At 49.2% G+C, this 27532-nt stretch overlaps 1 protein-coding gene across 2 annotated transcripts; it reads left to right on the top strand.

Moving 5' to 3' along the window:
* Nucleotides 1–2216: 2216 nt before the first annotated feature.
* On the top strand, nt 2217–27285 carry HAAO (3-hydroxyanthranilate 3,4-dioxygenase). Of its 2 annotated transcripts, XM_011978193.1 has the most exons (11): nt 2217–2365; nt 5937–6015; nt 10696–10779; nt 11149–11255; nt 23685–23774; nt 24099–24142; nt 24432–24577; nt 26347–26415; nt 26598–26680; nt 26760–26868; nt 27131–27285. In XM_011978193.1, the coding sequence occupies exons 1-10, from the start codon at nt 2286–2288 to the stop codon at nt 26836–26838; spliced, it is 861 nt and encodes a 286-aa protein (XP_011833583.1). In that variant the 5' UTR covers nt 2217–2285; the 3' UTR covers nt 26839–26868; nt 27131–27285. The 2 variants fall into 2 exon arrangements, with proteins under 2 accessions (XP_011833583.1, XP_011833582.1); XM_011978192.1 differs by having other exon boundaries at nt 26760–27189.
* Nucleotides 27286–27532: the final 247 nt, after the last annotated feature.

The following is a 27532-nucleotide window of genomic DNA, read 5'->3' as shown; positions in this document are numbered from 1 at the left end:
AAACAAAATAAGGTGGGCCAGGAAAGGGATTCACTGGAGCAACTAGTTCAGTGTATGGAAGAATTGAAGGGTCAGGTCGTTATTACCAGCCAGGTTCAGCAAAGCCTGGAAGGATCTGCTGGTCTCAGTGACCTGGGCAGGCAAACACCACCCAGGGGAGGCCAGGGCAAGACACCAGCAAGCAGGCCAGATCCTTTGAGCTTGGATCCCAGGGTAGATTCTATTTGCTTCTGATCCTTTAGTGCAGATGAGCTTCTGTGTGCAGAGGAGAGAGGTGGATCCTAGAGGCAGGTAAATTCCAGAAACTACAAGGGGTCCAACAGTCAGTATTCAGAAGGATTCCAGATGGTTCCAACTCAACAATGCCAGAATACTCACAACATGGCAACTGTCCGTTTTCTGAGCATTGGAGTCCAATGGTTCCTGAGCCAGGAGGCCTGCCAATTCAGTAGACCGGCCATGGTATTTGCGCTACACAGCACAAATCAGAGGGCATATTTGATAGTGATAACATAGCAGTCATTTAGCTTGTGTAGAGGGTTACTCGGGATATTTCAGACTCCCAAAATTCTACTTGTGGCATTAATTATTCACATTATTTGATCACATCAGTTAAAATACAGAGTACCTATCATTCTTTCCTTTGCACTATGGTAACAGAACAGCTGTTGGGCTGAAATCAGTTTTTCTCCTTTTTGTGTGAATTCGTTGATGCCTTCATCCACCCACTCACCCATCCCTCCATTTAACTAACACTCAAAGCAAACTTAACACATCTCAGATCCTCAGTGCTTCATGTGTCATTGTTTACATCTCCTCTGATTACTTATAGGTGAGAAAAATAAAGAAGGTGGTGTGAGTTATTTGGGTGCAAAACGATATTCTAGAAGGAAGTGCTCAGCTAAAACTGTGCTAGATAAATAACTTTAAAAAAAGAGAGAAAGAAATGAAAGAAAAAACAAAAAAAGAGCGGCACAGAGGAAATGGGAAGGTCTCAGGGGGAAATTCGGCTTCCTATCTGTCTGAGTTTTGATTTTGAGTTGCACCAGAGGAGTCTTTATGTCTGGGATGCTGAGAAAGCCAGCCCACGCCAGGCGGGCTGTGAGGGCAGGATTTGGAGGCGTTTCGTTTCTTAAACTCTATAGTCTGGATTCTGGTGTCAGGGGCCTGAGCCCTTTTCCTCCTCCCCTACCTCCCGGCTCCCACTCTACTTCCTCCAATCTTCCTAAGAATTCTGAGTCATGCAGAAAGGCAGGCTTCTCCCTCCTCCACACCTGCGCAGGTTTCTCTTTCCTCACACCTGCACGTCCACGCCCAGCGCCCTAGCCCCTCACACCCAGGATAACTGTTAGAGTCTCTCATACAGGGACATCATTAACACCTCCAGATTCCCGAGGGCTAGGACACTAAGGCCAGTGTCCACATCTGCCAAATTCCTCCCATAGCTGCGTGCGAGCTGAGTATGTTCCTAAGACACCTAAGGAATTCAGCACGGGGCTCGGGGTCCACTGCGACACTGAACGAAGGACAGCAGACGCTCTGCTGGGCCTCGGGTGGGGAGGGGTCGCCGTCCTGCCCTGAGCCCGGACTCCGCAGCTCGGCGCCTGCACCGCTCCCCTCGCCGAGCCCGCGGCGGAGTCTGCCGGCCCCACGCAGCGGGTCTGGGGCTCACCCTGAATCGGGGCCTGCGGGGACCACCGTGCGGCTTCCCGCTGGGTGCGCGCGGCAGCCCTGAGTGGCCGGGCAGTCATTCCCCTTTTCCAGATGGGAAAGCCAAATCTTGAGCCCAGAGCCAGCACCGTGTTCTCAGGCGCTGGGACTTCCAACCCGCGATCTCCCCACTGTAGTATTTCTGGGGACCTTCCCTGGGGTTCCCCCCGGGGCGTAGAGGGAAGGAACGTCTGGGGACAAGCGCCCAGGAAGGGTCTGGATTCTGTGTCCTCCGCCGGGAGCAGGCCCCACCGCAGGCGCAAGTGTGTGGGGCGCCCCCAGGACGGTGGCGAGGACCGAGCCCCTGCCCCGCGGAGAAGCAGGGGGCACGGGCCGCCGTTCCCCCAGCGCTGCGGCCGCCGCTCTCACCAGGGTCTGGGGTGGCGCGGAGGGCGGGGGGCTCACACCAAAGTCCACCAGGGGCCAAAGTCTGCCGGCCCCAAGCTCCCACCGCGGGGTCGCGGGGGTTTGCTCCGCCTGGTGAGCTTGGGATTCTGGTTAAAAAGGCGACTGGGCGGAGCCAGGGGCCTCCGACGGCGGGAGGACAGCGCTGCGAGGAGGCGCCCGGGACAGTCATGGAGCGCCGCGTGGGAGTGAGGGCCTGGGTGGAGGAGAACCGGGGCTCCTTCCAGCCCCCCGTCTGCAACAAGCTCATGTGAGTCCGGCACCCCCATGGCCTCCCCCTGCCCTTGCTTCCTCCCCCTCCTCCATCTGCGCCCTCACCTTGCAGCTCCGAGTTCCTGGACCCAAAAGCCTGCAGAAGGGCGGCTTCAATCTCTTGGTTCTTGGGGGAAGATGGAGACAGGCTGTTCCGGTTCCACCACATCAGTCTGTTCCTCTTTCTGGTGACTGTGGTCTTGACTTCTGAAGAAGGCTGAGCTGGGTCTGAGGCTGTGGGAGATGAGATGACAAGGTGCACCCCTCCTTCCGGGGCTGAGAAACAATACTCCAACCCAAGTAACACTGTGCATTTTGGGAAAACTCAAAAGTGTGGGGAGGGTGGTTTTCAAGGCCCCAGAATTGCACTAGAATGTAGGCCTGGGGGCAGCCAAATCATACACCCCAACCCTGTGCCAGAAGCCACAGGCAAAGGGGAAGGCAGAGAATCCGCTCCTTTGGGAAGATCTTGATTTCTTGCTCTTTCCAGAGCCCCTCTTTGCAGGTGTGCACGAATACACACACACACACACATACACACACACACACATACACACCACAGCAGACCCTCCCTAGGCTACCTCTGCCAGTAGCCTCTGCCTGCAGCACCCAACAGGGTTGGCCGTCCAGCTGCCATCTTTTTCAGGCAGACCTCTCAGGCCCTCCCCTGTGGCACGGTCACCTCCCTCACCCCCCCAGTTCCATGGCAGGGCCTCACATGCCGGCTAGATCAAGGTTCACATTCCTCATTTTTGCTGTGTCCACAGGACATGGTCAGTAGGGTGGCACCTCAAACCAAACAGCAGGCCCAGGACTATGCCGAGTGTTTTTACGTCATCTCATCTCATTCTCACAGTAGCGCCATGGGGGGGGATTTTCATAAGTAACTTTTCTAGTGTCACAGAGCGCCTGTGGGATAGGCTCCAGACAACCCATGGAGCAGTTCGACTCCAGAGTCCACGCTCACTCTTGGTTACCATGGAATACCACATGGCTAACAGTCAATAGCTCCCCAAAGATCTCTTTGGCCACTGTTGTTGCCCACCCCAATCAAAGATGTAGCATTGTCTTTGCCTCCTTCCACCACTTCATCCCCGTCTGTGGTCGCTCCCTCTCCGTCCTCCCATCGCTCCCTGAGGTCTCGCGTCCATCTGCCCAGGCCTCTCGCTAGCATTCGGTGGTTTGATGGCATCATTGGTATTCTTGCTTCTGCTGCACCACACCCACCTCCACCTTCGTCTTCACAAGGCGATCTCCTCGTGTGTGTGTCTGTGTCCAAATTTCCGTCTTTTAAAAGAACACCAGACATATTGCATCAGGGGCTCACCCTACTCCAGGATGACCTCATCCTAACCTAACTACATCTCAAGGATCCTATTTCCAAATAAGGTCACATTCTGCAGTACTGGGTGTTAGGACTTCAACATATAAATTTGACAGGGGGGGTTGCTATTCAGCCCATAATACCCCTAAGCAAGGTGAGAAGCTGCTTGAGGGTTCTGGGCAGAGGAGGGGCAGGTCTGGTTTGTGCATCCTGACTGATGGGTTGAAAGAGTTCTTGAGTGGAGTTGTTTAAGAATTGTCTGTGTATATCTAAATTACACCTCAGTGAAGTTGATTTTAAAAAACAACTTTCCAGGTTCCCCGGCACTCCTTAGACCAAGATCAGACTCCACGGCTGGTCCACCCTCCTGGTCCAGCCTTCTCAACATCGTTTCCCAAGGTCACCGCCAGTGCTTCTAGTCTCAGAGCCTCTGCACCCAGCTCTCCCATGCATACCCTTCCCCAGTCAAGTTCCTTGTAGCTTCTCTCCCTTCCTTGAAGCTCTGTGCAGCTTTAAGTTTTTAAGCATGGACTGTTCATGACAGCCTCCTCCTGCCCTGCGCCTCATCCACCTTTTCAAACATCAGGTCGACACGTGTGTTTCTGGCTTATTGGGCCCAGCCTCCCAAAAGGGAAGGAAAAGGAAAGACACTGGCTCTTCCGTCTTGTCTCCATGCCTCCCAGCTGGGCTGGAAAGCAGCCCACAGGAGAGGACACTCAGAAAGGACCTGCCAGTCTAGTTTGGGGGCTCAGACCTCCCCCATAGCCCCTCCCCTGCCATCCACACCATTATCCATGCAGGCAGCCTCTAGAATGCTGCGCCCTGTGTGTACAAATGGTCCCAGACCCAGCACTTCCCCTTCCAGAGGAAAGCCCTCACCCCTGCCCTCTGTGGCAGGGCCACCTGAGAAGACCCTGAAGCCGCACCCAGACACATTCTGCTGCTGATTCACCCCAGCGTCTGCACCCTGAAAGGGGACCCTGCTGTGCAGGTGGGGCGGGCTGTTCTCAGGAGGTGCTGAGGTATTTTTCCCATAAAAAGGTAACACCACATCAACAGCAGAAAGACTGAGGAGTTTGGGCACCCTTTTGTTCCAAACAGCTGACTAGATGCCCCACAGACCCAGTGCCCGCGTGGGAGTCAAGGAGCCTGGGACCTGGCTCAGGTTCGGTCATTCCCTGGCTATGTGACCCTCTCTTGGCGGGCTAAATTGGCTGTAAAATGAGAGGGCTGTATTGAGTTTATTTATTTATTTATTTATTTATTTATTTATTTATTTAAGACAGAGTCTCCGTCTGTTACCCAGGCTGGAGTGCAGTAGCGCGATCTCAGCTCACTGCAACCTCCACCTCTCAGGTTCAAGCGATTCTCGTGCCTCAGCCTCCCAGGTCGCTGCGATTATAGGTGCCCACCGCCAGCCCTGGCTAATTTTTGTATTTGTAGTAGAGATGGGGTTTCACCGTGTTGGCCAGGCTAGTGGCCTCAAGCAATCCACCCACCTCTGCCTCTCAAAGTGCTGGGATTACAGGCATGAGCCACCATGCCCGGCCGGGTTTCTTTATTTTATCAAATACTTAAATAGTGCTCACTGCATGCTAAGCATCATTCTGAGAGCTTCCAAATATTAATTCAGGTATTCTGTTTAAACTCTGTGAGGTAAGAACTGTTCCTCTATTTTACAGGTAAGGTTAGTAACATGCCCCAGGGCCTGTACTTGTAAACACATGCCACACTGACTTGACACTGCCTGAGGCCCCTGCTAGATGTTATAGTCTCCTGCACCCACGAAGCCATGCCTCCAGCCAGGGCAGAGTGCAGGATCCCATAGTCAGACAGCACGGGTGAGCGGCAGGTCAAGGTCGTTTTGCCCCTACACTGCCTCATCCTGGGAAGGGGCCTCCAATTTGCTACTCTCCTGTAATTTGAGATCTTGATCACAGCCCAGGATCCTGGTTGATAAAGCCATAGATTCACCACCATGTCATTCCCCTTGTTGGGTCAGAGGATGTGGGGGGACACACAAACAGGGACAGTCACACAGACACCATCCCAGACACATAGACGCTTAGATGCACGCAGGCATGAACTGGGGATGAGAGTTGGGGGACAGGGACAGTGAGGCCAAAACAGTCCTGCTTCTTCTCCCAGGGGCCCTCAAGCTCCCTCCTGGCCCCCAAAGGACCCCTGCTCTCTTCACTCGTAGGAGATGGTTTAGAACATCTCCCCTACTTTGCGCGCATTGCAGGCACCAGGAGCAGCTCAAAGTCATGTTCGTTGGAGGCCCCAATACCAGGAAGGACTATCACATCGAAGAGGGTGAAGAGGTAGGTTTGACTGGTCTCCCTGGATCTAGGCCTGTGGGCAAGGAGCCTGGCCCTGGGGGGAGGGGGCGCTTCCCACTCGAGGCCCAGAGATGATGGACTGGAGAGGGGTGGACATGTGGCTGATAAGTGGAGAGGGCTGGACATGTGGCTGTAAGTGGAGAGGGGTGGACATGTGGCTGATGAGTGGAGGGGGCACAGCTGAAATCATAGGGCATGACTGCTCCCTCCAAGCTGGTGGGCAGGCAGTGACACCTCCACAGCCAGCACCTTTGCTGGGGGAGCCCCGGGAAACAGCCCACACCCTGCGGGTGACAGAGGCTTTAGCTGTGGGGCATCCTCCCCTTGGATATAGGGGCTGGCCATGTTCGGGGGGATGTCCTGGTCCCCTCCCCACAAACTTGACAGATTCAATTGGTCTCCAAAATAAGATCCTCCCCTGCAGACAGGGGCAAAGTGCAAAAATAGCGTGAGTGAGGCCTGGGCTGAGTGGGTGGCGGAGGGAGCGGGAGGGGCTGAGGGAGGAGGAGCTAGTGGCTAAGGGGTAGGCATGGTAGGGTGTGTCTGGAGCTGAAGGAGGAGTTGGGGCTGGGTGGCCCTCCCTTAACTAGAGGCTGCAAAACCCATTCGTGGCTTGTGGCTGGGGCAGGTGGGAGGGGGAATTTGCCTTGAATCACCTTTTGCACCTTGAAGTTTGGACTGTGCTTCTCTACTACCTACCCCAAAATAAATAAACAAAAGCAAAATTTAAAGAGAAAAGTGTGTCCCCTTCAGAAGAGACGCAGAATCTCCTCTGGTGGGAAAGGATCAGTAGAGGGCTCCCCGTCCTCTCAGGGAGCCTGATTCTGGGGGTTCAAGATCCAGAGTCCAGCTTGATCAACAGCCTCTGTCCCCACTGAGGGCATCCAGGCCACAGGCAGGGACTGTAGTGAGCATGGGAGAATCACTTGTTCAACAAATATTTGTTGAGCACCTCATGTGTGCACTGGGACACGCAAGGCTGTGCGGAGGAACGATGGGCCCCGGGCCAGCAGAACCAGCCAACCCCTCACCTCTCACGCTCCAGGGGCCCTGCACCTCTCCTGGCCACCCCCTTCTCACAAACACACCTGACTGGAGACTGTTTCCTTGGTGGAAAAAGTCAATAGGAAAATCTAAAACTATACTGAGGAGGTGGGTAGACCTGGCGTGGCTATGGTATGGGAGGCAGAGCTGACTGCGGAGTCTTCCAGAGACTTCGGCCTTCTCTGTCAGCCCTGTTCACAGCACCCACCTCTCCTGTCTCCCTCTGTCTTTGCTTCCCTTCTCGCCCCCTGCTGCCTCTGCCCCATGCCCATCCCATGGTTTCTCCAAGCTCAGGTGGCTGGGTGTCCCCTGAGGGGCCTGGCCAGCAGCCCATTCCCTGACTCAGATGGCAGCTGAGCGATGAGGAGGGCTGGCCAGCACAGGTGTCCTCACTCTGAAGGGACACCCAGGTGTCTGGGAGGAATCTGGCTGGAGGTGGGCTTGTGACAGGGCTTGGTCCCACCCTGCTGAGGTTTTGGTGGCAGGGTGGTGCAGCACTTGCGCAGCCTCAGGGCTAAGGGTCAGCCTCCTCTCTGTCCCTGCTTATCCTCACCCAGCTAGAGCCTGGGAAAACTCCAGGCTGTGCTATGGAAGCAGTGTAACTCAGGGTCCGGGCTCCTCCTTAATAGTGAGAAAGGGGAGTCGCTCAGACCTGGGTTCAAATCACACCTCTTACCAAACCCCATTTTCCTCCTCGCCGAGCTCTGCCTCTGCAATAGCGGTCAGGGTACCTCCAGCTCCCTGACCCAGCTCCCCAGTCCCCAGCGCCACCTACCACCTATACTCCACCTACCTCACTCCTTTCTTGGAGCGTGCAGGTGCAGGGGGGCCAGAGGCAGATGAACTTGCATTGGAGGAATTCTCTGCCGCTTACTAACCCCGGGATCTTGGATCAGGGCACATCACATCACCTCTCCAAGCCTGTTTCCATAAGTATATGAGGACAACGGCCCCTGTCTGGTGGAAGAATTCAATGTGCATAGAGTGTGTGCACAGAGCCTGGTGCAGAGTTGGTGCTTGATATGCATGGTTCCTCTACACCTCTCGCCCTTTCCGCCTGGCCTGCCTGAAAGGCCTTTCCAGGTCAGAAAGCCAGATTCTATTCATTAGCTGCCTGAGCCAGTACAGTTAATCTTCTAGCCTGCCCCAGGCCCCCAAACATCATTTACTTCCAAACTGAGCATAATTCCTTTAGGATTGCCCACAGCTGTTCGGGATTTTCTGCTGTTCAGTGATCTGTACCTCTGCTCCAGGCCAGGCCTGCCCCTCATCACAGGGAAGGCCTCTGAGCAGGGGATAAGAGCAAGAAAATAGAGAAAATACCGTGTAGCCTGCCTTGTAAGGGTTTATGTCTGGCCCAGAGGGTCACTCCAGACTCCCCTCTCCCAACTTTTCCTGCCAACTTTTCCTTTGCCCCTCCTCCCCTCCCTCACTGTGAAAGGACCCTAGACACACACACACACACACACACACACACACACACACACACACTCTCTCTCTCACACAGGCTTCCTCCCAGCTTGGAGAGTGAGGGAGGAGAGCATACTGAAATGCTCCCTAGAAGAGAACCTGGTAGGTTTCTTATTATTTGTATGAAATAATGTGTATGGGATTTCTGTTTGTTCGTGTTTGTTTTTGTTTTTTAGAGATGGGGTCTCACTCTGTCACCCAGGCTGGAGTACAGTGGTGCAGTCATAGCTCACTGCAGCCGCGACTTCGGGGGCTCAAGCAATCCTCCCGCCTCAGCCTCCCAAGTCCCTGGGACTACAGGCAGACATCACCATACTTAGCTAATTTTTTCTAGTTTTTGTAGAGATGGGGTCTCACCATGTTGCCCAGAATGGTCTCCACTCCTGGCCTCAAGTGATCCTCCCATCTCCCAAAGTGCTGGGATTACAGGCATAAGCCACCACATCCGGCCTATGGGTTGTTTTTAATAAGGAAAGTAAATATTGTTCCTCGTAGAAAATATGAGAAATATAGACAGAAAAATCCTTACCTCATTCATAACCCCACCACGCAGAGGGCCGCTGTGAACAGGCTGCCTCTGTTATATGTGTATTGCTACAAACTAAAACCCTGCTGGGTATAGTTTTGAATCTTTAACATAAATTTAGCATTTTCCATTTTCCCTTTTTATTAACAGCTATTCAAAAACATAGTTTTTAATGGCTGCATAATGTTCCATATTTTGAATCTACCATCAAATATTTACATTTCCCCATAATTATATTAGCATTACTTTTGTCATTCTTACCATCGTCAATACTAATAGCTAGAGGCTCATTGAGCACTTACTATGTGCTGAGCACATATGTGTAAAGCATCCCTGGCATCTTCACATCTCCATTTTGAGTAGATAACTGTCATTTTGTAGATGAGGAAACCAAGGTACAGAAAGGCTAACTGAATTGACCAAGGGCACACAGCACCCTGGCAGAGCTGAGGGCTTTTAACTATGCACTGCATTAAAAACAGCCTTGAATGTACACCACTAGGCAGGTATGTCTCTGATGAACTGAGGTCTCATTCCTGAGGTGGAATTACTGAGGTCAAGATTGTACGGTGACCAGCTATCTGGATTCACCCAGAACTTTCTCAGTTTTAGCACTGAGGGTCCTGCATCCCAAGAAACCCCACAGTCCCTCCAGGGGTGTAAACTGCCAAGGCACTTCACGCCCATGGCCAAGTTGCCCTTCAGAAGGGTGGTGACTATTTGTGCCTAGTGGCAGACTGCAGAGCCACATCTCTCTAGGTCCCTCCAGGTCAGCTTGGTTTCTCTGAGTAGACGCTGTTGATAACATTCCTTCAGCTATTTGGCTGGGGCTTTTAACACTAGGCAATGTGTGACGGGTGGGGAGAAAACCAGTCTGCCTCCTCCTCTTCCTCCCAATTCCATGGGGTGATCTCAGTAAATTAGGGACTTAGGATGAAATCAGAAAAATGCAGTAGGAGCCCCCGCCCCCCCGGCCTGGGAGCGCACAAGAGGCACATACTCCCATCCCCCACAGCACCTAACTCATCCCAGGCTGCCAGCAACCTCCACAGCCCCACCTGCTGCCAAGGCGTCACCCTGGCCAGAGGCTCCAGAGCCACATACAGCCTTGGGTCCAAGCTGCGGCTCCGGCTGGAGAGTAACCAGCTATGTGACCTTAGGCCAGCTGCTTTACCCTCTGAGCCTTGGTTTTCTTTCTTTGTTTTCTGCTGAATGGGGTTAATGATACCTTTGGAGGCTTTGCTGTGAGGTTTCTGGTGGAAAAGTGCCTGGCACAGCCCCTGGCACATAGTAAATGGGTGGGTCCCCTACCTGACTGCTGTCTCATTCACTTCCCCAGTGAGCATTTCATCCAGCTCCTGCCCGCCAGCCAGGTAACCACCGTTGCATCCTGGGTACTCTGATCATCACTTGCATGTCCAAGACATGATCCCGTGTGTCCCCAGCACTCCATGGTATGCACCGGTGAGACGGGCCTCGGGACAGAAGTGACAGAGCTGCCCATCAACTCCGAGGCCTTCAGAAAGTTCTCAGGTTTCCCAGTCAGAATTCAGGGCCTGGGCAGTGGCCAAGGACCTGGAAGAGAAAGTGGGGAGGGTCCAAGCCTCTCTCCTGTCCCACAGGTATTTTACCAGCTGGAGGGAGACATGGTTCTCCGAGTCCTGGAGCAAGGCAAACACCGGGATGTGGTCATTCGGCAGGGAGAGGTGAGGCCAGATCCCAGCAGGGTGGGGAAGAGAAAGGCAGCCACAGCTGGAATCCTGGCCCTGGCTGAGGTCTTATCCTCCCTACCTTTTCCTGCTCTCCCACACCCCACCTGCCAACCTGCCCCTTCCCCATCCTCCCTCTTCCAGGCCACCCCATCCTCCCTCTTCCAGGCTACTCCATCCTCAGCACAGTCCAACATTCCCTCTGGTTCCCCGGTGTAGAGGCTGGGCAGAGAAGAGGGCCTAGGGTGGACAAGCAGTACCACTCTGCTGCCCAGGGGTCAGCTGCGGATGCCCAGGATGTTGGGGGCGCTAAGGTCTCCGTGAGGGATAGTGGCCTCACTGTGCACCTTATCTCTACCACTGCAGATATTCCTCCTGCCTGCCAGGGTGCCCCACTCACCACAGAGGTTTGCCAACACCGTGGGGCTGGTGGTTGAGCGAAGGCGGCTGGAGACCGAGCTAGATGGTCTTAGGTAAATTCTGTCTGGAGGGCTGGGGCAGAGAAAGGGCAAACAGCGAAGGAGCACAGCTCCAAACTGCAGCTGAAAGGATCCTAGATAGACTCAAGAAAGCATGTCCTGGCCACTGAGTGGGCAGGAGGGCTTCACAGCAGAGGCAGTGGAGATCCTGTCTTTGTTGGCTGATGGTGGAGGGGTAGGGTGGGGTGGATTGGGTGGGGTGGATTCTGTTCTCTGTGACCCCCTGGAAGCCCACTCAGCCTGATGACCTTTGGCTGGAATCAGAATCTGTGCTTTCTGCATGAGGTTGTGAACCCTGAAAATTCGAGACAGGTCTCAGTTAATTTAAAAGTTTATTCTGCCAAGGTTGAGGACATGTGCCCATGACACAGCCTCAGGAGGTCCTGACAACATGTACCCAAAGTGGTCAGAGCACAGCTCGGTTTTATACATTTTAGGGAGACATGAGACACCAATTAACATATGTAAGATAAACATTGGTTCCATTTGGAAAGGTGAGACAACTGGAAGCAAAGGTGAGAAGACTCAAAGTGGGAAGGGGGCTTCCAGGTCACAGGTAGATAAGAGACAAATGGTTACATTATTTTGAGTTTCTGATTAGCCTCTTCAAAGAAGGCAATCAGATATGCATTTGTGAGCAGAGGGGTGATTTTGTGTAGAATGGGGGGCTGGTTTGCCCTAAGCAGTTCCTACCTTGACATTTCCCTTTACCTAGTGATTTTGGGGGCCCAAGATATTTTCCTTTCACATTTCCCCCTTTTCTTTTTAAAAATCTTTTGGAGAAAGCATTTTAGAAGAAATTGAGTCTCTGGTCCCAGGTTTTGTCTGATCTCTCATGGCTAGGATGGTTTATTCCTAGACGGGTAGATCCCAAGTTATTAGGGAAGTTCAGTTTTAGAAAGTTGTTAAGTCTCATGTCTTACAAGGAGAAAATATGGGGAGGAAGGAAGAAAAACAACAACCAACGAAAGAGCAATCCTGGAAAATCAATATAGGCCACATTGCTCTGAAGTTCACACATCAGTAGGCAGGTGTGAAAGTGGTTTAGGTATGTAAATAGGTTGCTGATATTTTCTTCTGAAGTTTAAGTTGTCTGGCTTCAGTTTTCAGGGCTTTAAGAAAGCACAGCTCAGCTTTCAGTGACTCCAAGTTAGGAAAAACAAACAAAAAAAGAGTAAAAAAATTGAAAACATTATTTTGAAAACTTGTAGTCAAGAAAAATTAGAATTCAGTCCAAATCGTAGAAAAATAATAAAAATTGAGAAACATTAGGCAAGACTAGAATCTAACAACAGGTATACTATAGTTTTCAAAACATAATTTTTCTCTCTCCAGTTTCCCATTTTAAAGACAAATCATGGTAGGACTGATTTGCTTTATTATACTTGGCCTAATTATTTGTATACAGTGCAGCAAGAATAATTTTTTTTTTTGAGACAGAGTTTTGCTCTTGTTGCCCAGGCTAGAGTGCAATGGCACGATCTCAGCTCACTGCAACCCCCACCCCCTGAGTTCAAGTGATTCTTCTGCCTTAGCCTCCTGAGTAGCTGGGATTACAGACACCCGCCACCACACTTGGCTAATTTTTTGTATTTTTAGTAGTGATGGGGTTTCATCATGTTGGCCAGGCTGGTCTTGAACTCCTGACCTCAGGTGACCCATCTGCCTCGGCCTCCCAAAGTACTAGGATTACAGGCTTGAGCCACCACACCTGGCCAAGAATAATTATTTTTTACATGGGCTTTTAAATTGACTTTGATGGAACTTTTTTCCATAGAAGGAATCTCAGATAAGAGCTATTTTTAAAGCCAAGCCTAGCCATGGATATGTGCTATTAAATACCTATGAGTTGGGTGATCTTCTTGAGGTTCCAAGGTAAACTTGGGGCTTTTGGGCCTGTCACCAGAGACAGGGCCTTTACTTATCAGAGGTCAGGAACCCTATACAGGGAAGGTATGAGGCCAGTTTCCCTAAGGGGTCTTTATTGGTTCCATAAACCAAGCTTCATTCCTTAAAGGAAAGCACACCATTCCAGTCAAAGCCTTAATAAAATAACCAGTTTCTCCAATTACGTCCTGTTGCAAAATGAAAACAGATTCTTACTGCACTTATGCACATAACTGTATTGCCGTAAGTTAAGAATACTCACAAATAGCTTCCAAATTCTGGAGAAATCAGGTAGAGAGAAAAAAATATGCTCCAAATTTTGTTCATGGGAGTATAATAAATTGTTAAAAACTGTCAATAGCTCAAAAAAAAAGTTTCCTTGACTCTGAAAAAACAAAACAAAGGATCAGCAACATTTAAAGCAAAAGTAAAAAAGATTACTTTAGTCTTCTATGAGTTCAGTTTACATAGTTTACTCCTGTTATGCTTGATATTCATGAACATTTCAGCCCTCCTTGAGAGTCCTGAAAGTTTTTCTTCTCTATTCTAATGTCACTATCTCCAAAGTTATCAGAAACCTGCATTTAAGAACACCTGTGTTCTCTGGACACGAGGGCTCATGCCTGTAATCCCAGCACTTTGGGAGGCCGAGGCAGGCGGATAACAAGGTCAAGAGATCAAGACCATTCTGGCCAACATGTTGAAAACCCGTCTCTACTAAAAGTACAAAAATTAGCTGGGTGTGGTGGTGTGCACCTGTACTCCCAGCCACTCGGGAGGCTGAGGCAGGAGAATTGCTTGAACCCAGGAGGCGGAGGTTGCAGTGAGCCAAGATTGTGCCACTGCACTCCATTCTGGCAACAGAGTGAGACTCCATCAAAAAACAAAAACAAAAACAAAAACAAAAAAACGAGCACCTGAGTTCTAGAGCTGATTTTAAAGCCACCTCCTAAAGAGAAGCAAAACAGGACCATTGTCTGTGAATGACAAAAAGTTTTAAGGCAGCCATAGTCAAAGACACAGTTGGCAAGGAAATTTGTTACTTCTGTGGCACACAATAATTTAATACAATTATGATTATTACTGATTATGTGCACTAAGTTTTATCGGGATTATAGGAGTTTCCCATAATTTTGGAATGCATACCAATAATATATTTATACAAATACAGCCCAAAGAAAACCAAACACCATTTCATATTTGACAATGCTTTTTTATACCAAATAACTATGTCATTTTTGGACATTAGGGAACCCAATATCTTAACAGATTAATTAGGTCAGAAAAAGATATAATTTATCATTTGATTTTGGAAAGTTTGTCAAATATCAAAGGTTTAAAACTCTTGATATCACAATATAGGATCATTCATTTAACCAAAGTAATAACTCGAGGATTTCAAAGAAATGAAAACCTTCATTCTTTGAGAAGAGACTTACTGTTCCAAACAATAAGCTCTAATAAAAATAGCATGAAGCCAGGCATGGTGGCTCACACTTGTAATCCCAGCACTTTGGGAGGCTGAGGCAGGGGAATCACAAGGTCAGGAGTTCGAGACCAGGCTGACCAACATGGTGAAATCCTGTCTCTACCAAAAATACAAAAATTAGCTGGGCATGGTGGTGTGCACCTGTAATCTCAGCTACTCAGGAGACTGAGGCAGGAGAACTACTTGAACCCAGGAGACGGAGTTTGCAGTGAGCCAAGGTCGCGCCACTGCACTCCAGCCTGGGCGACAGTGAGACTGTGTCTCAAAACAAACAAACAAAAAAATAGCATGAACCCAATTAACTATAGTTTTAAAAATTATATCTTGACGATAAGATATAATTTCCATAAACCTTTCATAACCTTTACTTAGGAGTCAGTTAATGCTTCAAGAAAACTTTTTAAATCTGACACAGGGGCCCATATGCTGGTCTTGCATCAGTGTACCTTTGACATTAATGACTAATTTATAGATAAACTGAACTTATTTATTTATTTATTTGAGATGGAATTTGCTATTGTTGCCCAGGCTAGAGTGCAATGGTGTGATCTCGGCTAACTGCAACCTCCACCTCCTGGGTTAAAGTGATTCTCCTGCCTCAGTCTCCCAAGTAGCTGGGATTACAGACATGTGCCACCATGCCTGGCTAATTTTGTATTTTTAGTAGAGATGAGCTGTCACCATGTTGGTCAAGCTGGTCTCAAACTCCTGACCTCACATGATCCACCCACCCTGGCCTCCCAAAGTGCTGGAATTATAGGCATGAGCCACCACCGCACCCGGCAAGAAACTGAACTTATTTTATCTCTCAAAATTGGTCCTTACAATCTCCCATGCCCACCTCTTCCATGATAGTCCCTGGGCCTTAAGGAGTTGAATAGTTTTAATTTCTGTCCCTGTGTTTCAGGAATGCAGTTTATTTTGATTGGCATCTTCTACTGGGCCTGAAGATGGGGCTTTAATTGATGCCAGTGTCTAAAATTTAGCAGGACTTGGTCGGGCACAGTGACTCATGCCTGTAATCCCAGCACTTTGGGAGGCTGAAGTGGGTGAATCATGAGGTCAGGAGTTTGAGACCAGCCTGGCCAACATGGTGAAACGCCATCTCTACTAAAACTACAAAAAATTAGCTGGGCATGGTGACAGGCACCTGTAATCCCAGCTACTCAGGAGGCTGAGGCAGAAGAATTGATTGAACCCAGGAGGTGGAGGGTTGCAGTAAGCCAAGATCACGCCACTCTACTCTAGCCTGGGCAACAGTGCGAGACTCCGGTCAAAAAAAAAAAATTTAGCAGGACCTGGTGTCCTTTTTAGACCCAGGAGTCAAAGCCCTGTAACTTAATGTCACAAGGACATTAAAAGCACATACAGAGAGATACACAAATGTAATAACCTTAACTTTTGAAAAAATTTAATCTCATTTTTTTTTTCCTAAGCAACCCAAACTTAATAATAATGTGACAACTTGATCATATAAAAGTTTTTGGGTTTTTTAAAAAAATAAGTCCTCTTATTGTGACTTACACAGACCATTCATGCTATGCTTGGACTTTCTGGTTTGTCCTGAACATCCCTCCTTCTTCAACAACCAGTCATTTTACTCTACAACTAAATTTACTATACGAGAGTCTTTCTCATATGAAATTATTTCTCTTCAAGCTTTCTTACCACAAAAAAACTTCTTTGTTTTTATAACTTTCTTTACATCTCTTTTATTTCCTGGTTCCTTTTCTCTTGTTTTATACATGACCTTTAAATAAGCCTTAAATTAGACAAAATGGTTCACTTTTTTTAAAAGGACACACCTTTTTTTAGAAAGAATGTTTTCCTACAAATATATTTTTACTGGAAAGTACCCAAATAATGAAATGTCTACTATTTAATTTAACTTTAGATTCTAAATTATGACAAGGTTGTCTACAAGTATTTATCCTATTGCATTTACATAATTATTTTATTTTAATCATTTACTTAGATTATTTGTAAAAATTGTGATAGTCATTATTTAAAGTTATAGAACCACCATTGCAAAATTAGAACTGAGACAGTGAAAATGATTTGACCTAAATGATTCCATCTTGCTTCTAACCTCCAAGCTCTCCTTGTTCATTTCTGGGTATAGGCTGAACTAACTTTGAGAGGAATTTAGTTTAGTTAATTAGAGCCCCTTTTTATATTTTCAGCAGTGAAACATTGTGTATACAACACATACATAGATGTTTTAGGCATGCTAATAGAAGTACATCTTATAGATTCATAACAACTTTTTTTTTCTACCTTAGACTTTCAGATTCTTTTTTCTTTTTTCTTTTTTTTTTTTTTGGTGATAGAGACTTGCGCTATCACCCGACCTGGAGTGCAGTGGCACAATCTTTGCTCACTGCGACCTCTGCCTCTCAGGTTCAAGTGATACGCCTGCTTCAGCCTCCCAAGTAGCTGGGATTACAGGTGCCCACAACCACGCCCAGCTAATTTTTTGTATTTTTAGTAGAGACAGGATTTCACCATGTTGGCCAGGCTGGTATCAAACCCCTGACCTTAGGTGATCGACCCACCTCGGCCTCCCAAAGTGCTAGGATTAAGGTGTGAGCCACCATGCCCAGCCAGACTTTCAGATTCTTGATAACCTGTTTTACAACCACAGGCAGTTGTCAGCTAAATAGCCTTAAAGTTGCGTATTAAAGGAAGCAACTCACCAGATGCAGTGGCTCACACCTGTAATCCCAGCACTTTGGGAAGCCGAGGTGGGTGGATCACGAGGTCAGGAGTTCAATACCAACCTGGCCAAGATGGTGAAACCCCATCTCTACTAAAAATACAAAAAAATTATCCGGGCATGGTGGAGGACGCCTGCAATCCCAGCTATTCAGGAGGCTGAGGCAGAGAATTGCTTGAACCCAAGAGGCAGAGGCTGCAGTGAGCCAAGATCACGCCACTGCATGCCAGCCTGGGTGACAGAGTGAGAATCTGTCTCAATAAAAAAAAAAAAAAAAGGAAACAACTCAGGTGAAAAATCAAATAGCAAAATTGACATCATAAGGTACAGAGAGAATAAGTCTGATAGTGCTAGAGGGAGATTAAAGATGGATGCTGGCTGGGCATGGTGGTTCATGCCTATAACCCCAGCACTTTGGGAGGCAGAGGCAGGCGGATCATCTGAGGTCGGGAGTTTGAGACCAGCCTGACCAACACGGAGAAACCCCATCTCTACTAAAAATACAAAATTAGCCAGGCATGGTGGCACATACCTGTAATCCCAGCTACTAGGGAAGCTGAGCAGGAGAATTGCTTGAACCTGGGAGGCAGAGGTTGCAGTGAGCCGAGATCATGCCATTGTATTCCAGCCTGGGCAACAAGAGCGAAACTCTGTCAAAAAAAAAAAGATGGATACCAAGTCAAACATAAAATTATAGAAATCTATCATAGGATTGCATAAGGAGACCAATTTTATTTAGATCGGGACTACCTATCTTTTAACTGGATCTCTGAGCTCTGGGCAAAGCCCACACTGAATCCTGGGTCTCCAAAAAGGGAGAATTATTATGAGCTTAGACCACATGATGCTTTTACAGTGCACTTAAAAAAAGGTTTTTTTAAACAAAGACATTTCTAAGTGTCTAAACCACACTCTTCTACACTTGATCTTAGTCAAAGGCCCAGAAGCAATAAAACCACACTCTTCCTTAAAAACTCAAGAGTAAGAGTAACCTCAGTTACAATAACTATTTTAGTAAAAAAAAAAAAAAAATCCAGATAACAATATAAAAGTAAGCAGTTTAAGAGTTGAGACCAATATATCTTTTTACATTCTTGATAAGGAAAAACAGGTTTCTCCCCTAAAAGGAGTCTAGTGCCTTCTTCATTTTCTTTAAGAAACCGCAGGCTACTATAAACTATTTTAGGTCCCTCATGCAGCAGAGGGTGCAAGAGAAAGGAGAGACAGCAGAAGTAAATGAAGAAAACAGAATTCGGTCAACTGAGAAGAAAAAAACTTTTGCTCAAAAAAAAAGACAAGGTCCTAGGAGAAAAACAAAAACAAAAACATGAAGGTTAAATACACACACACACACACACACACACACACACACACACACACCCCTTGGATGTTAGCTTTTAATTAAGCTGATTTTTAACCATTGAGCTCTTTTAAAAAAATCTTTTTAAATCTCATTACTGTATTTCAGCAGGAAAACAAATGCTGCTGTTTCAGAAGTACAGCCATTGCTCTTTCAGTTTTGCCTGGTTAGCTAAAGGTGGCCTTGTTATGTAAATCAAGCCCCTTAGCAGTCAAAATAAAAAATCTTTCATCTTTTTTTTCTCCTTTTGCTGGCCTTTTTTCTCCCCCCACCAGACCAGCTTTTTTTTTTTTTTTTCCATGACACAGTCTTGCTCTCTCACCCAGGCTGAAGTGCAGTGATGCAATCTCGGCTCACTGCAACCTCCGCCTCCTGGGTTCAAGCAATTCTCCTGCCTCAGCCTCCTGAATAGCTGGGATTACAGGTGCGCGCCACTGCGCCCGGCTAATTTTTGTGTTATTAGTAAAGACGGGGTTTCACCATGTTGGCCAGGCTGGTCTGGAATTCCTGACTTCATAATCTGCCCGCCTCTGCCTCCCAAAGTGCTGGGATTACAGGTGTGAGCCACTGTGCCTGGCCCTTTGTGTGTGTGTGTGTTGGAGGTGGAGGGGAATTTAGTCACTCCAGAGGCCTTGTTTCCCATAATTTTGAACTTCTTTAGGATTTGATCAAGTCAGGCAGAGCTGATCAAACCCAATGGGAAAAAGACTGAAACAACAACAAAACAGAAACAACAACAACAACAAATAGTTAAGCAAAACAAATGATCGCACAGCTTCCATGATCACTGAGCACTCTAATAGTCAGCAGAAATTAAGAGCAGCTGATCGTTAACTTTAGCCAAGACAAACCCTCAATTCAGCTACTTACCTAGGGATGGGTCTCAGGCTCAAGACAGCTCTCTACCATCCTAGAAGCAGGAAAAAAACCTCCTTTTTCCTATCGGAAGCGAGCTCAAACTTCATAAACGAGTTAGCTGCCTTCCATTGTCATGGAAACAGGAAAACTTGCCTTCCTTGTTGGAAACAAGTAAAACTCAAAAAGAAAGAGGGAGTTGTACAGGGAAATAAACTTTAGATCTCAACCAAATTTGGGGAGATCAGGGATTCTCTAGAGGGGGTGCTCCCAGACCTCAGCAAATTGTCCTATTGGTTTGAGCCATAAAGTTGGCTCACGCCAGTACCAAGCACCCTTAGGAGATTTGTCAAAGGTCAGGGGCACCTCCACTCAGAATCCCTCTGAGGTTATCAAAATGTCAACTCCAAAAATTTGAGACAGGTCTCAGTTAATTTAGCAAGTTTATTTTGCCAGGTTGAGGACGCGTGCTTGTGACACGGCCTCAGGAGGTCCTGTTGATATATGCCCAAGAGAGTCAGAGCACAGCTTGGTTTTATACATTTTAGGGGGACATGAGACATCATATGTTACAAATTAACATATGTATTGTTACAAATTAACATATGTTACAAATTACATATGTTACAAATTACCATATGTAAGATGGACATTGGTTCGGTCCGAAAAGGCCGGACAACTCAAAGCAAAAGCAGGATGACTCAAAGCAGGGAAGGCCTTCCGGGTCATAGGTAGAAAACAAACAAAGGGTTGCATTCTTTTGAGTTTCCGATTAGTCTCTCCAGAGGAGCCAATCAGATACGCATTTATCTCAGTGAGCAGAGGGGCACTTTGAATAGAATGGGGCGCAGGTAACCAGGCGTACTGGCTCACTCCTGTAATCCCAGCACTTTAGGAGGCCAAGGCGGGTGGATCACAAGGTCAGGAGATTGAGACCATCCTGGCTAACACTGTGAAACCCCATCTCTACTACAAATATTAAAAATTAGCCGGGCGCGGTGGCGGGCGCCTGTAGTCCCAGCTACTCGGGAGGCTGAGGCAGGAGAATGGCGTGAACCCGGGAGGCGGAGCTTGCAGTGAGCCGAGATCACGCCACTGCATTCCAGCCTGGGTGACAGAGCGACACTCCGTCTCAAAAAAAAAAAAAAAAGTATGGGGGGCAGGTTTGCCCTAAGCAGTTCTCAGCTTGACATTTCCCTTTAGTTTAGTGATTTCAGGGACCCAAGATATTTTCCTTTCACAAGGTCTTCTGGGAGGGGTGGGATGTGGAAAGCGGGCCAGAGGGGTTCCAAAGTCACACCCACCTCCCCCAGTGCAGCCAGAACTGCTGCTTCCCCCCAGAGTTTAGAGTCACGGCCAGTGCCTCCCTCAGCTAGTTTCTCTACCCCAGCTCATTCCACAACACACACTGACATCTGGATGGCACTTGCTATGTGCCAGATGCCTGGCTAAGGACTTTGCATGTATTTATTCATTGAGTCTTCCCAACGATCCTATGGGGGAGGTGCTGTTATCATTACAAAGAAGTTAAAGTTGTTAACGCGTTACTTGCTAGATCTGGCATTATAGAGAAATACGGAGTTAGGGCCAGGACAGTATAAAGAGAAGTGGGAGTCAACACCAAAGAGGGGAAGAACACAGGCCCTGCTGTCGACATTCTGATTCCATAGCCAGGGTTCTCATTTGGTTCTGACCAGTCATCCAGTTCCTTTCCTCTGAAAGGAGGAAGTAACCTATTGCTCAGGGAAATAGAGATTTTCCAGAAGCTCAACAGTGTTTTGTTTGGTTGGTTTTGTTTCTCTCTCTCTTTTTTTTTTTTTTTTTTTTTGATAAGGGGACTCACTCTGTCACCCACGCTGGAATGCAGTGGCGTTATCATTGTTTGTTGTATTTTTTAACTAAAAAAAATTTCAAGTTTCCCGTCAGGTTACCAGGATCAGGATACTATGGCCCACATGTCTTGTATAATAGGCATTTTAAAAATACTTGTTGTTTTTCTGATTATCAAAGTCATACACATTCATTCTCAAAATCTGGAAAAGTACAGGAATGTGAAGTGAACAAAATTAAAATTACTTGTTACTAAAAGGATAAATTTGATGGTATGTGAATTATATCTCAAGAAAACAAAATAATAAAAAAGAGAAAACAAAAAAATTGTCATGTCGCCAATGAAACCTAAACTTCTGTCTTGTCTTATTTCTATGCATAGCTATATCTTTTTTTACCTAAAAGAAACTCATGAGTATTTCTCTTTTTTTTGGAGATGGAGACTCACTCTGTCGCCAGACTGGAGTGCAGTGGCACAATCTCGGCTCATTGCAACCTCCGCCTCCCGGGTTCAAGCAATTCTCCTGCCTCAGCCTCCTGAGTAGCTGGGATTACAAACATGCACCACCATGTCTGGCTAATTTTTGTATTTTTAGTAGAGACGAGGTTTCACTGTGTTGGTCAGGCTGGTCTCGAACTGCCAACCTCAGGTGATCCACCCACCTCGGCCTCCCAAAGTGCTGGGATTACAGTTGTGAGCCACCACATTCAGCCAAGTATTTCTTACACTATTAAATCTTTTCAAAAAACACAATGGCTACATAATCATTCACTGTGTAACAGTCTGTTGTAGAGACAGACATGGTCTTATCTTCTAGAAAAAATCTGTCCCAAGGGACTTTAATATAGGGAGTCTGATGGAGAGGATGGTGTCCTCAATATCATTTTATAGCAAATTCAATAACACATTTCATCTGGCTGCTTTTGACCTTTAATAAAAGCCAGGGACTCAACATTAAAATGCCACTCCAAAGGCAGTTCCTGGAGGGCACTGCCATCCAGTTATGAAGCTTTCCGGGGCCAGCTCCATCCCAGGCTAGGATTTAGGCTGCCAGGTGGGTGGATGCACTGTGTGTCTGTAAAGCATCTCCCATCAGCAGGACCACATCCCTTTTAAGAGCAGACAGAGCTGGCCTGGGCCCAGGAGCTGGGTTTGGGCATTAGGCATTCAGTCAACAGGCGTTCCTGGCACCCACCATGTGCAGCACACACAGGGACCTGGGGCCCATCCCAGCCTGCCAGGCGCTCCTCAGGCCAGGGGAGGAGCTCACTGAGCCAGGCTGGGGGCTGGGGTGGGCTGTAGGGGTCTACTGAAGGCTATACATACATGTACGTGGGCCTTACCCCAGAAAAGAGTTCAAAGCTTTGCTCCAACTCTCAAAGGCAATCATGACGCTGACAGGAGAAGAACCCCTTAACTGGGGGACATCTTCTGCGTGTTGGCTTCTTCTTTTTTTTTTTTTTTACTTATTTATTTACTTTTGAGACAGAGTCTTGTTCTGTCACCCAGGGTGGAATGCAGCAGTGCAATCTCAGTTCACTGCAACCTCCGCTTCCCGGTTCAAGTAATTCTCCTGCCTCGGCCTCCCAAGTAGCTGGGATTACAGGCCCCTGCCACCATGCCTGGCTATTTTATTTATTTATTTATTTATTTATTTATTTATTTATTTATTTATTTAAAAGTAGAGACAGGGTTTCACCATGTTGGCCAGGCTGGTCTTGAACTCCTGACCTCAAGTGATCTACCCATTTCAGCCTCCCAAAGTGCTGGGATGGCATGAGCCACTGTGCTCAGCCATGTTGGTTTCTTAAGTGTCCGTGCACTCTGGCCTACAGCACTGCAGGCCAGCAGAGCGTCCAGCCACTGGCCCTGGTTTCAGGCTCAGCCTTAGCTTCCTCTTTGGGAAAAACGAAAGCACTGCGATTAGAAGCTCTCTAAGTTTCTAAGATTGTCTTGAGACTGGCCTGCTTCCACCACTTACAGGCTGTGTAATCCTTGCCAGATTGCTCAGCTTCTCTGAGCCTCAGACTTCTACCTGCTTTGTCGAGTTTCGGGAACTAGTTTGGGTCTAGTTTTGGGAACCAGACAGAGCCGTGTGAATTCTGGGGATAGTACCCCTCTCGGGGCGCACGTGTGCTTCTGAAGAGCAAGGTGTTAAGTGACCAATGACCACTAGGGTGTGCTAACACGGGTGGAGCAGACAGCAGCAGAGTCAGGCCTGAGTGGGGCTGCCCTGAAGCCACCCAGATGGGGACAGCAGGGTTGCCTGTCCTCTGCCCTGGCAGGTACTATGTGGGCGACACCATGGACGTTCTGTTTGAGAAGTGGTTCTACTGCAAGGACCTCAGCACGCAGTTGGCCCCCATCATCCAGGAGTGAGCGCCCAGCCCAGCCCCTGCCTCTTGCTTTCCTGGGGCTCTGCATCAGCACCTGATGGCCTGGGAGAAAGTCTCCCCTCCCAGGGGAGACTCCCCTCCCAGGGTGGGGAGCCTGGCCCAGAGAGCCCAGTGCCGCTGGGGGGAGGGAGGAGCAGCAGCACGGGGCTGGGAGGGAAAGGATGGCAAACACACAGCTGTGTGAGGGCCCTATGAGTGTGTGTGGGCTCCTGCACCTGACCGTGAGTATGGTGTATGTGTGTGTCGCTGGTCACTCCAATGGGAGTGCTCGCCACTCCTGCTCCTCCCTGTTCGTCCCTGCAGGTTCTTCAGCTCTGAGCAGTACAGAACAGGAAAGCCCATCCCTGGTGAGGCCGCTGGGAACTGCCCTTCTCCTTCCCTCCCTCCTCTTCCAAAATAGGATGGGTTTTGGTCCAGGGGACCGGGGAGTCTTTGTGAATATTCTGCCCAGTTCTCAAGGTACTGAGAAGACGGCAGCCAATGGTACCCCCTACATGGCTGCTTGATCACTGAGCCGGATCCAGAGCCTGTTTCGGCAATTGAGACCTGGGGCCCCTGGGAACTCAGCCCACTGGGGCTGGGTGGGCTGGGTCCTGGGTCCTGAGGATACTGACTGTAGTCATGCTGTGGGTGCAGACCAGCTTCTCAAGGAGCCACCATTCCCTCTGAGCACACGATCCATCATGGAGCCCATGTCCCTGGAGGCCTGGCTGGACAGCCACCGCAGGGAGCTGCAGGCAGGCGCACCACTCAGCCTGTTTGGGGACACCTATGAGACCCAGGTAATGCAGTCATGGGACATCCGGGGCATCCTCCCAGCAGCCCTGGAAAATGGGAACCAGTCTCTCTCTCACTGCCTCTCTCTCTCTTTCACACACACACTCACACAAACACACACACACGCCACATTTCAGAGGTTGTAGACATGAGCATAGGCCTTTGTGCTCCCTCCCTGACACAGAGGGCGATGGCTTTGCTGCTGGCGAAGTCTGTGGAGGCTATATGGTCCCAAGCAATTTTAAGAACTGAATTCACTTTCAGAGTTGGAGGCTCCCCCACTCACTGGCAGCTTCCTGGGGGTCTGCAATTTTCCCCTCGCTAGGAATTCCTGAGCCTTCAGCCAGTCACAGCCTTGGAAGCCAAAAGGGAGAGAATTGTTTGGGAGTGAGGGTTGGGTGGAGAGAGGGATTCAAACAAGGCTGACTTTCTTTCATTCTGCATTTATTAAATGCCTGTTATGTTTCAGGCTTTAGTGGGAGAGTAGGATAGACTTGCTACCTTAAAGAATGTATAGTTTGTTAAAGAGATGGACAAGTTAATCAACAATTGCCACAATCACGTGATAAAGTATCTGATAGAAAAGCTATAGGAAGCTATAGAAGGATAAAGGAGGAATCCAGGCTGAAAGGGAAGTCAAGGAAGGCTTCCCGGAGGAGGTGATGTGCACATTGCATTTTAAAGCTAGTGTAGGAGTTTGTAAAAGAAAGAAAGGGAGGTGGAGAGAGCATTCTAGGTGAGGGAGAAGCATGAGCATGAGCTGTTTGAGGCTTGAAACAGCCCGGCACTGGGAGTAGCTGAAGTTAGCCAGAGGCGGGGCTGGGGAGTGGGGGTACAAGTGTGACTGGTGGACTGTGGAGCAGCAGGCAGGGCCCAGGTCCTGGTAGGTCTGCTGGGTTAGGCAAGGTGGGAGGACTTGTCCTAAAGACAACAGCGCTCCAAGTATTGAAGCAGGGAGTGACAGGCCAGAGTGGTGTTTCTGTACCATGTGTGGGGACGAGGCTGGGAGGGCAAGAGTGGTGCAGGGAGACCTGTGTTCACCTGTGCTTTACGGCTTGCCACTGGCACGTCCCGTGGGCTTTGAATGAGTCAGTCTGTGCAGGGATGCTCATGGCCACAGGCTTCCCGTAGAGGCTCGGCCTGCTGCTCCTGGGTACCAGGGACGTCCTGAGCTTACACAGGGCTGCAAGAACATGCGCACATGTCACAGCAGTGCCACTCAGCCCTGCACCCCACCTCTGCCATACGCTGCTCTTACCTGCTTCGGTTTACATTAATGAATATGCGCCCTCTCCGGGGCAGCAGGAGCATGGCCCTGCACAGCAGCTGCGTGCTTCCAGGCTGGTGCATGTCAGAGAGGCCTCAGCCTCACCCTCCTGGTCCCTCCCGCCTCCTGAGGCCAAACTCAAAACCTCTCTCGGAGAAAGGGAGGTTGCACCCTCTGGGAAGCTGACGTAAATGTGTCTCTGGTGTGCCCTGGTGGGCATGCCTTCGCATGAGCACACATCAGAGGGACCATGGGTGCACTGCACGTGAAAGGCAGGCATGTGTGATCCCAAATACATGCCTGCCTTTGGCAGTGGCGGGCACAGGGAGGCCTGCAGCCCAGGCAGCCCTCCTCTCCAAGTCCTGGTCTCTGCTCAGCACATGGCGATGGGCCTGTTTTATGGGCCTCAACCCTGCTCCAAGCAAGCCTGGTGTCTGGGGGCAGGTTCAAGACCATCTCCCATGTGGGGGAAGAGGCACCAGAAGTTTCTGTTTCACCTCCCACCAGGTGACTGCCTATGGGCAAGGCAGCAGCGAAGGCCTGAGACAGAATGTGGACGTGTGGCTGTGGCAGCTGGCAAGTGGGGCCCAGGGACAGGGTTGCAGAACCCCCTGCCGGAGGGCATCAGCCCACTCCTGGGACTGGGACTGCCACACGGGGCCCACTCTTGGGGCCTTGGTGCCCAGGCAGACTCAGACATTCACCCAGGTGTTGAGGCCCAACAGTCTCCATTTGATTCTCCTGCTCCTCTTCTCCAGGAGGGCTCCTCGGTGGTGACAATGGGGGGATGGCACCTGAGCCTGGCCCCTGATGACAGCCTCCTGGTGCTAGCTGGGACCTCGTGAGTACGCGGGGAGCCTTTCCCTGGGATCCTCGGGGTCCAGCTCTGTGTGAGCCCTGCTCGTCTGTGTTGTCCACAGGTATGCCTGGGAGCGAACACAAGGCTCTGTGGCCCTGTCTGTGACCCAGGACCCTGCTTGCAAGAAGCCCCTGTGGTGACCCTGTTGCCATGGCCTGAAGCAGCCACAGGTGTGCCTTGCAAGCACCCTCGCGTGCCATCCCTGCCAAACAACTCTCCCAGCCCCACCGCTTGTCTGTGTACTGCTGCTGTGTCCCCCACAGACCTGGACATTGTTGTCACCCACCCTCCTGCCTTTCTCAGCCCAGATGCCACGCCCCTGAGCGGGCAGCAACTCCCTGTCTTCTCCAGCAGCCTCAGCCTACTGCCTTGCCAGTCTTACCAGGTGGTCTACTCCTGGCCCAGCTCCTGACCATTCCTCTGTCCCTGTAGACTCAGTGCAGCACTTCCCCGCCAAGAAGGCCCTCAATAAAGGCTTCCTGGTGAACGCACACCTGTGGGTCTGCTGCAGGCAGTCATCACTGGCGTTCCCATGTGGCCCCCAGGACCATGTGGTGTGTCTGGGGCATCAGGGCACCAGGTGACCATGGACGTGTTGGAGGGTCTGTTACTGGGCATCCTGTTTGTGGATGGGCATTCCTCACTGTGTGTGTGACTTGATCCACGCATGCTCCATGCCTGGTCCTGGGAGCACAGCCAATGTCATCTCTCCACTTCCTTCTCTGTTCTCATTAATTCTTTTTACCTTTTTTTTTTTTTTTTTTTTTTTTTTTGGAGATAGGATCTCACTCTGTCACCCAGGCTGGAGTGCAGTGGTGCGATCACAGCTCACTG

Source organism: Mandrillus leucophaeus, unplaced genomic scaffold, assembly GCF_000951045.1.
Source record: "Mandrillus leucophaeus isolate KB7577 unplaced genomic scaffold, Mleu.le_1.0 Scaffold190, whole genome shotgun sequence".
In the NCBI taxonomy this organism is placed as follows: domain Eukaryota; kingdom Metazoa; phylum Chordata; class Mammalia; order Primates; family Cercopithecidae; genus Mandrillus; species Mandrillus leucophaeus.
This window is presented reverse-complemented; position numbering and strand designations above follow the sequence as displayed.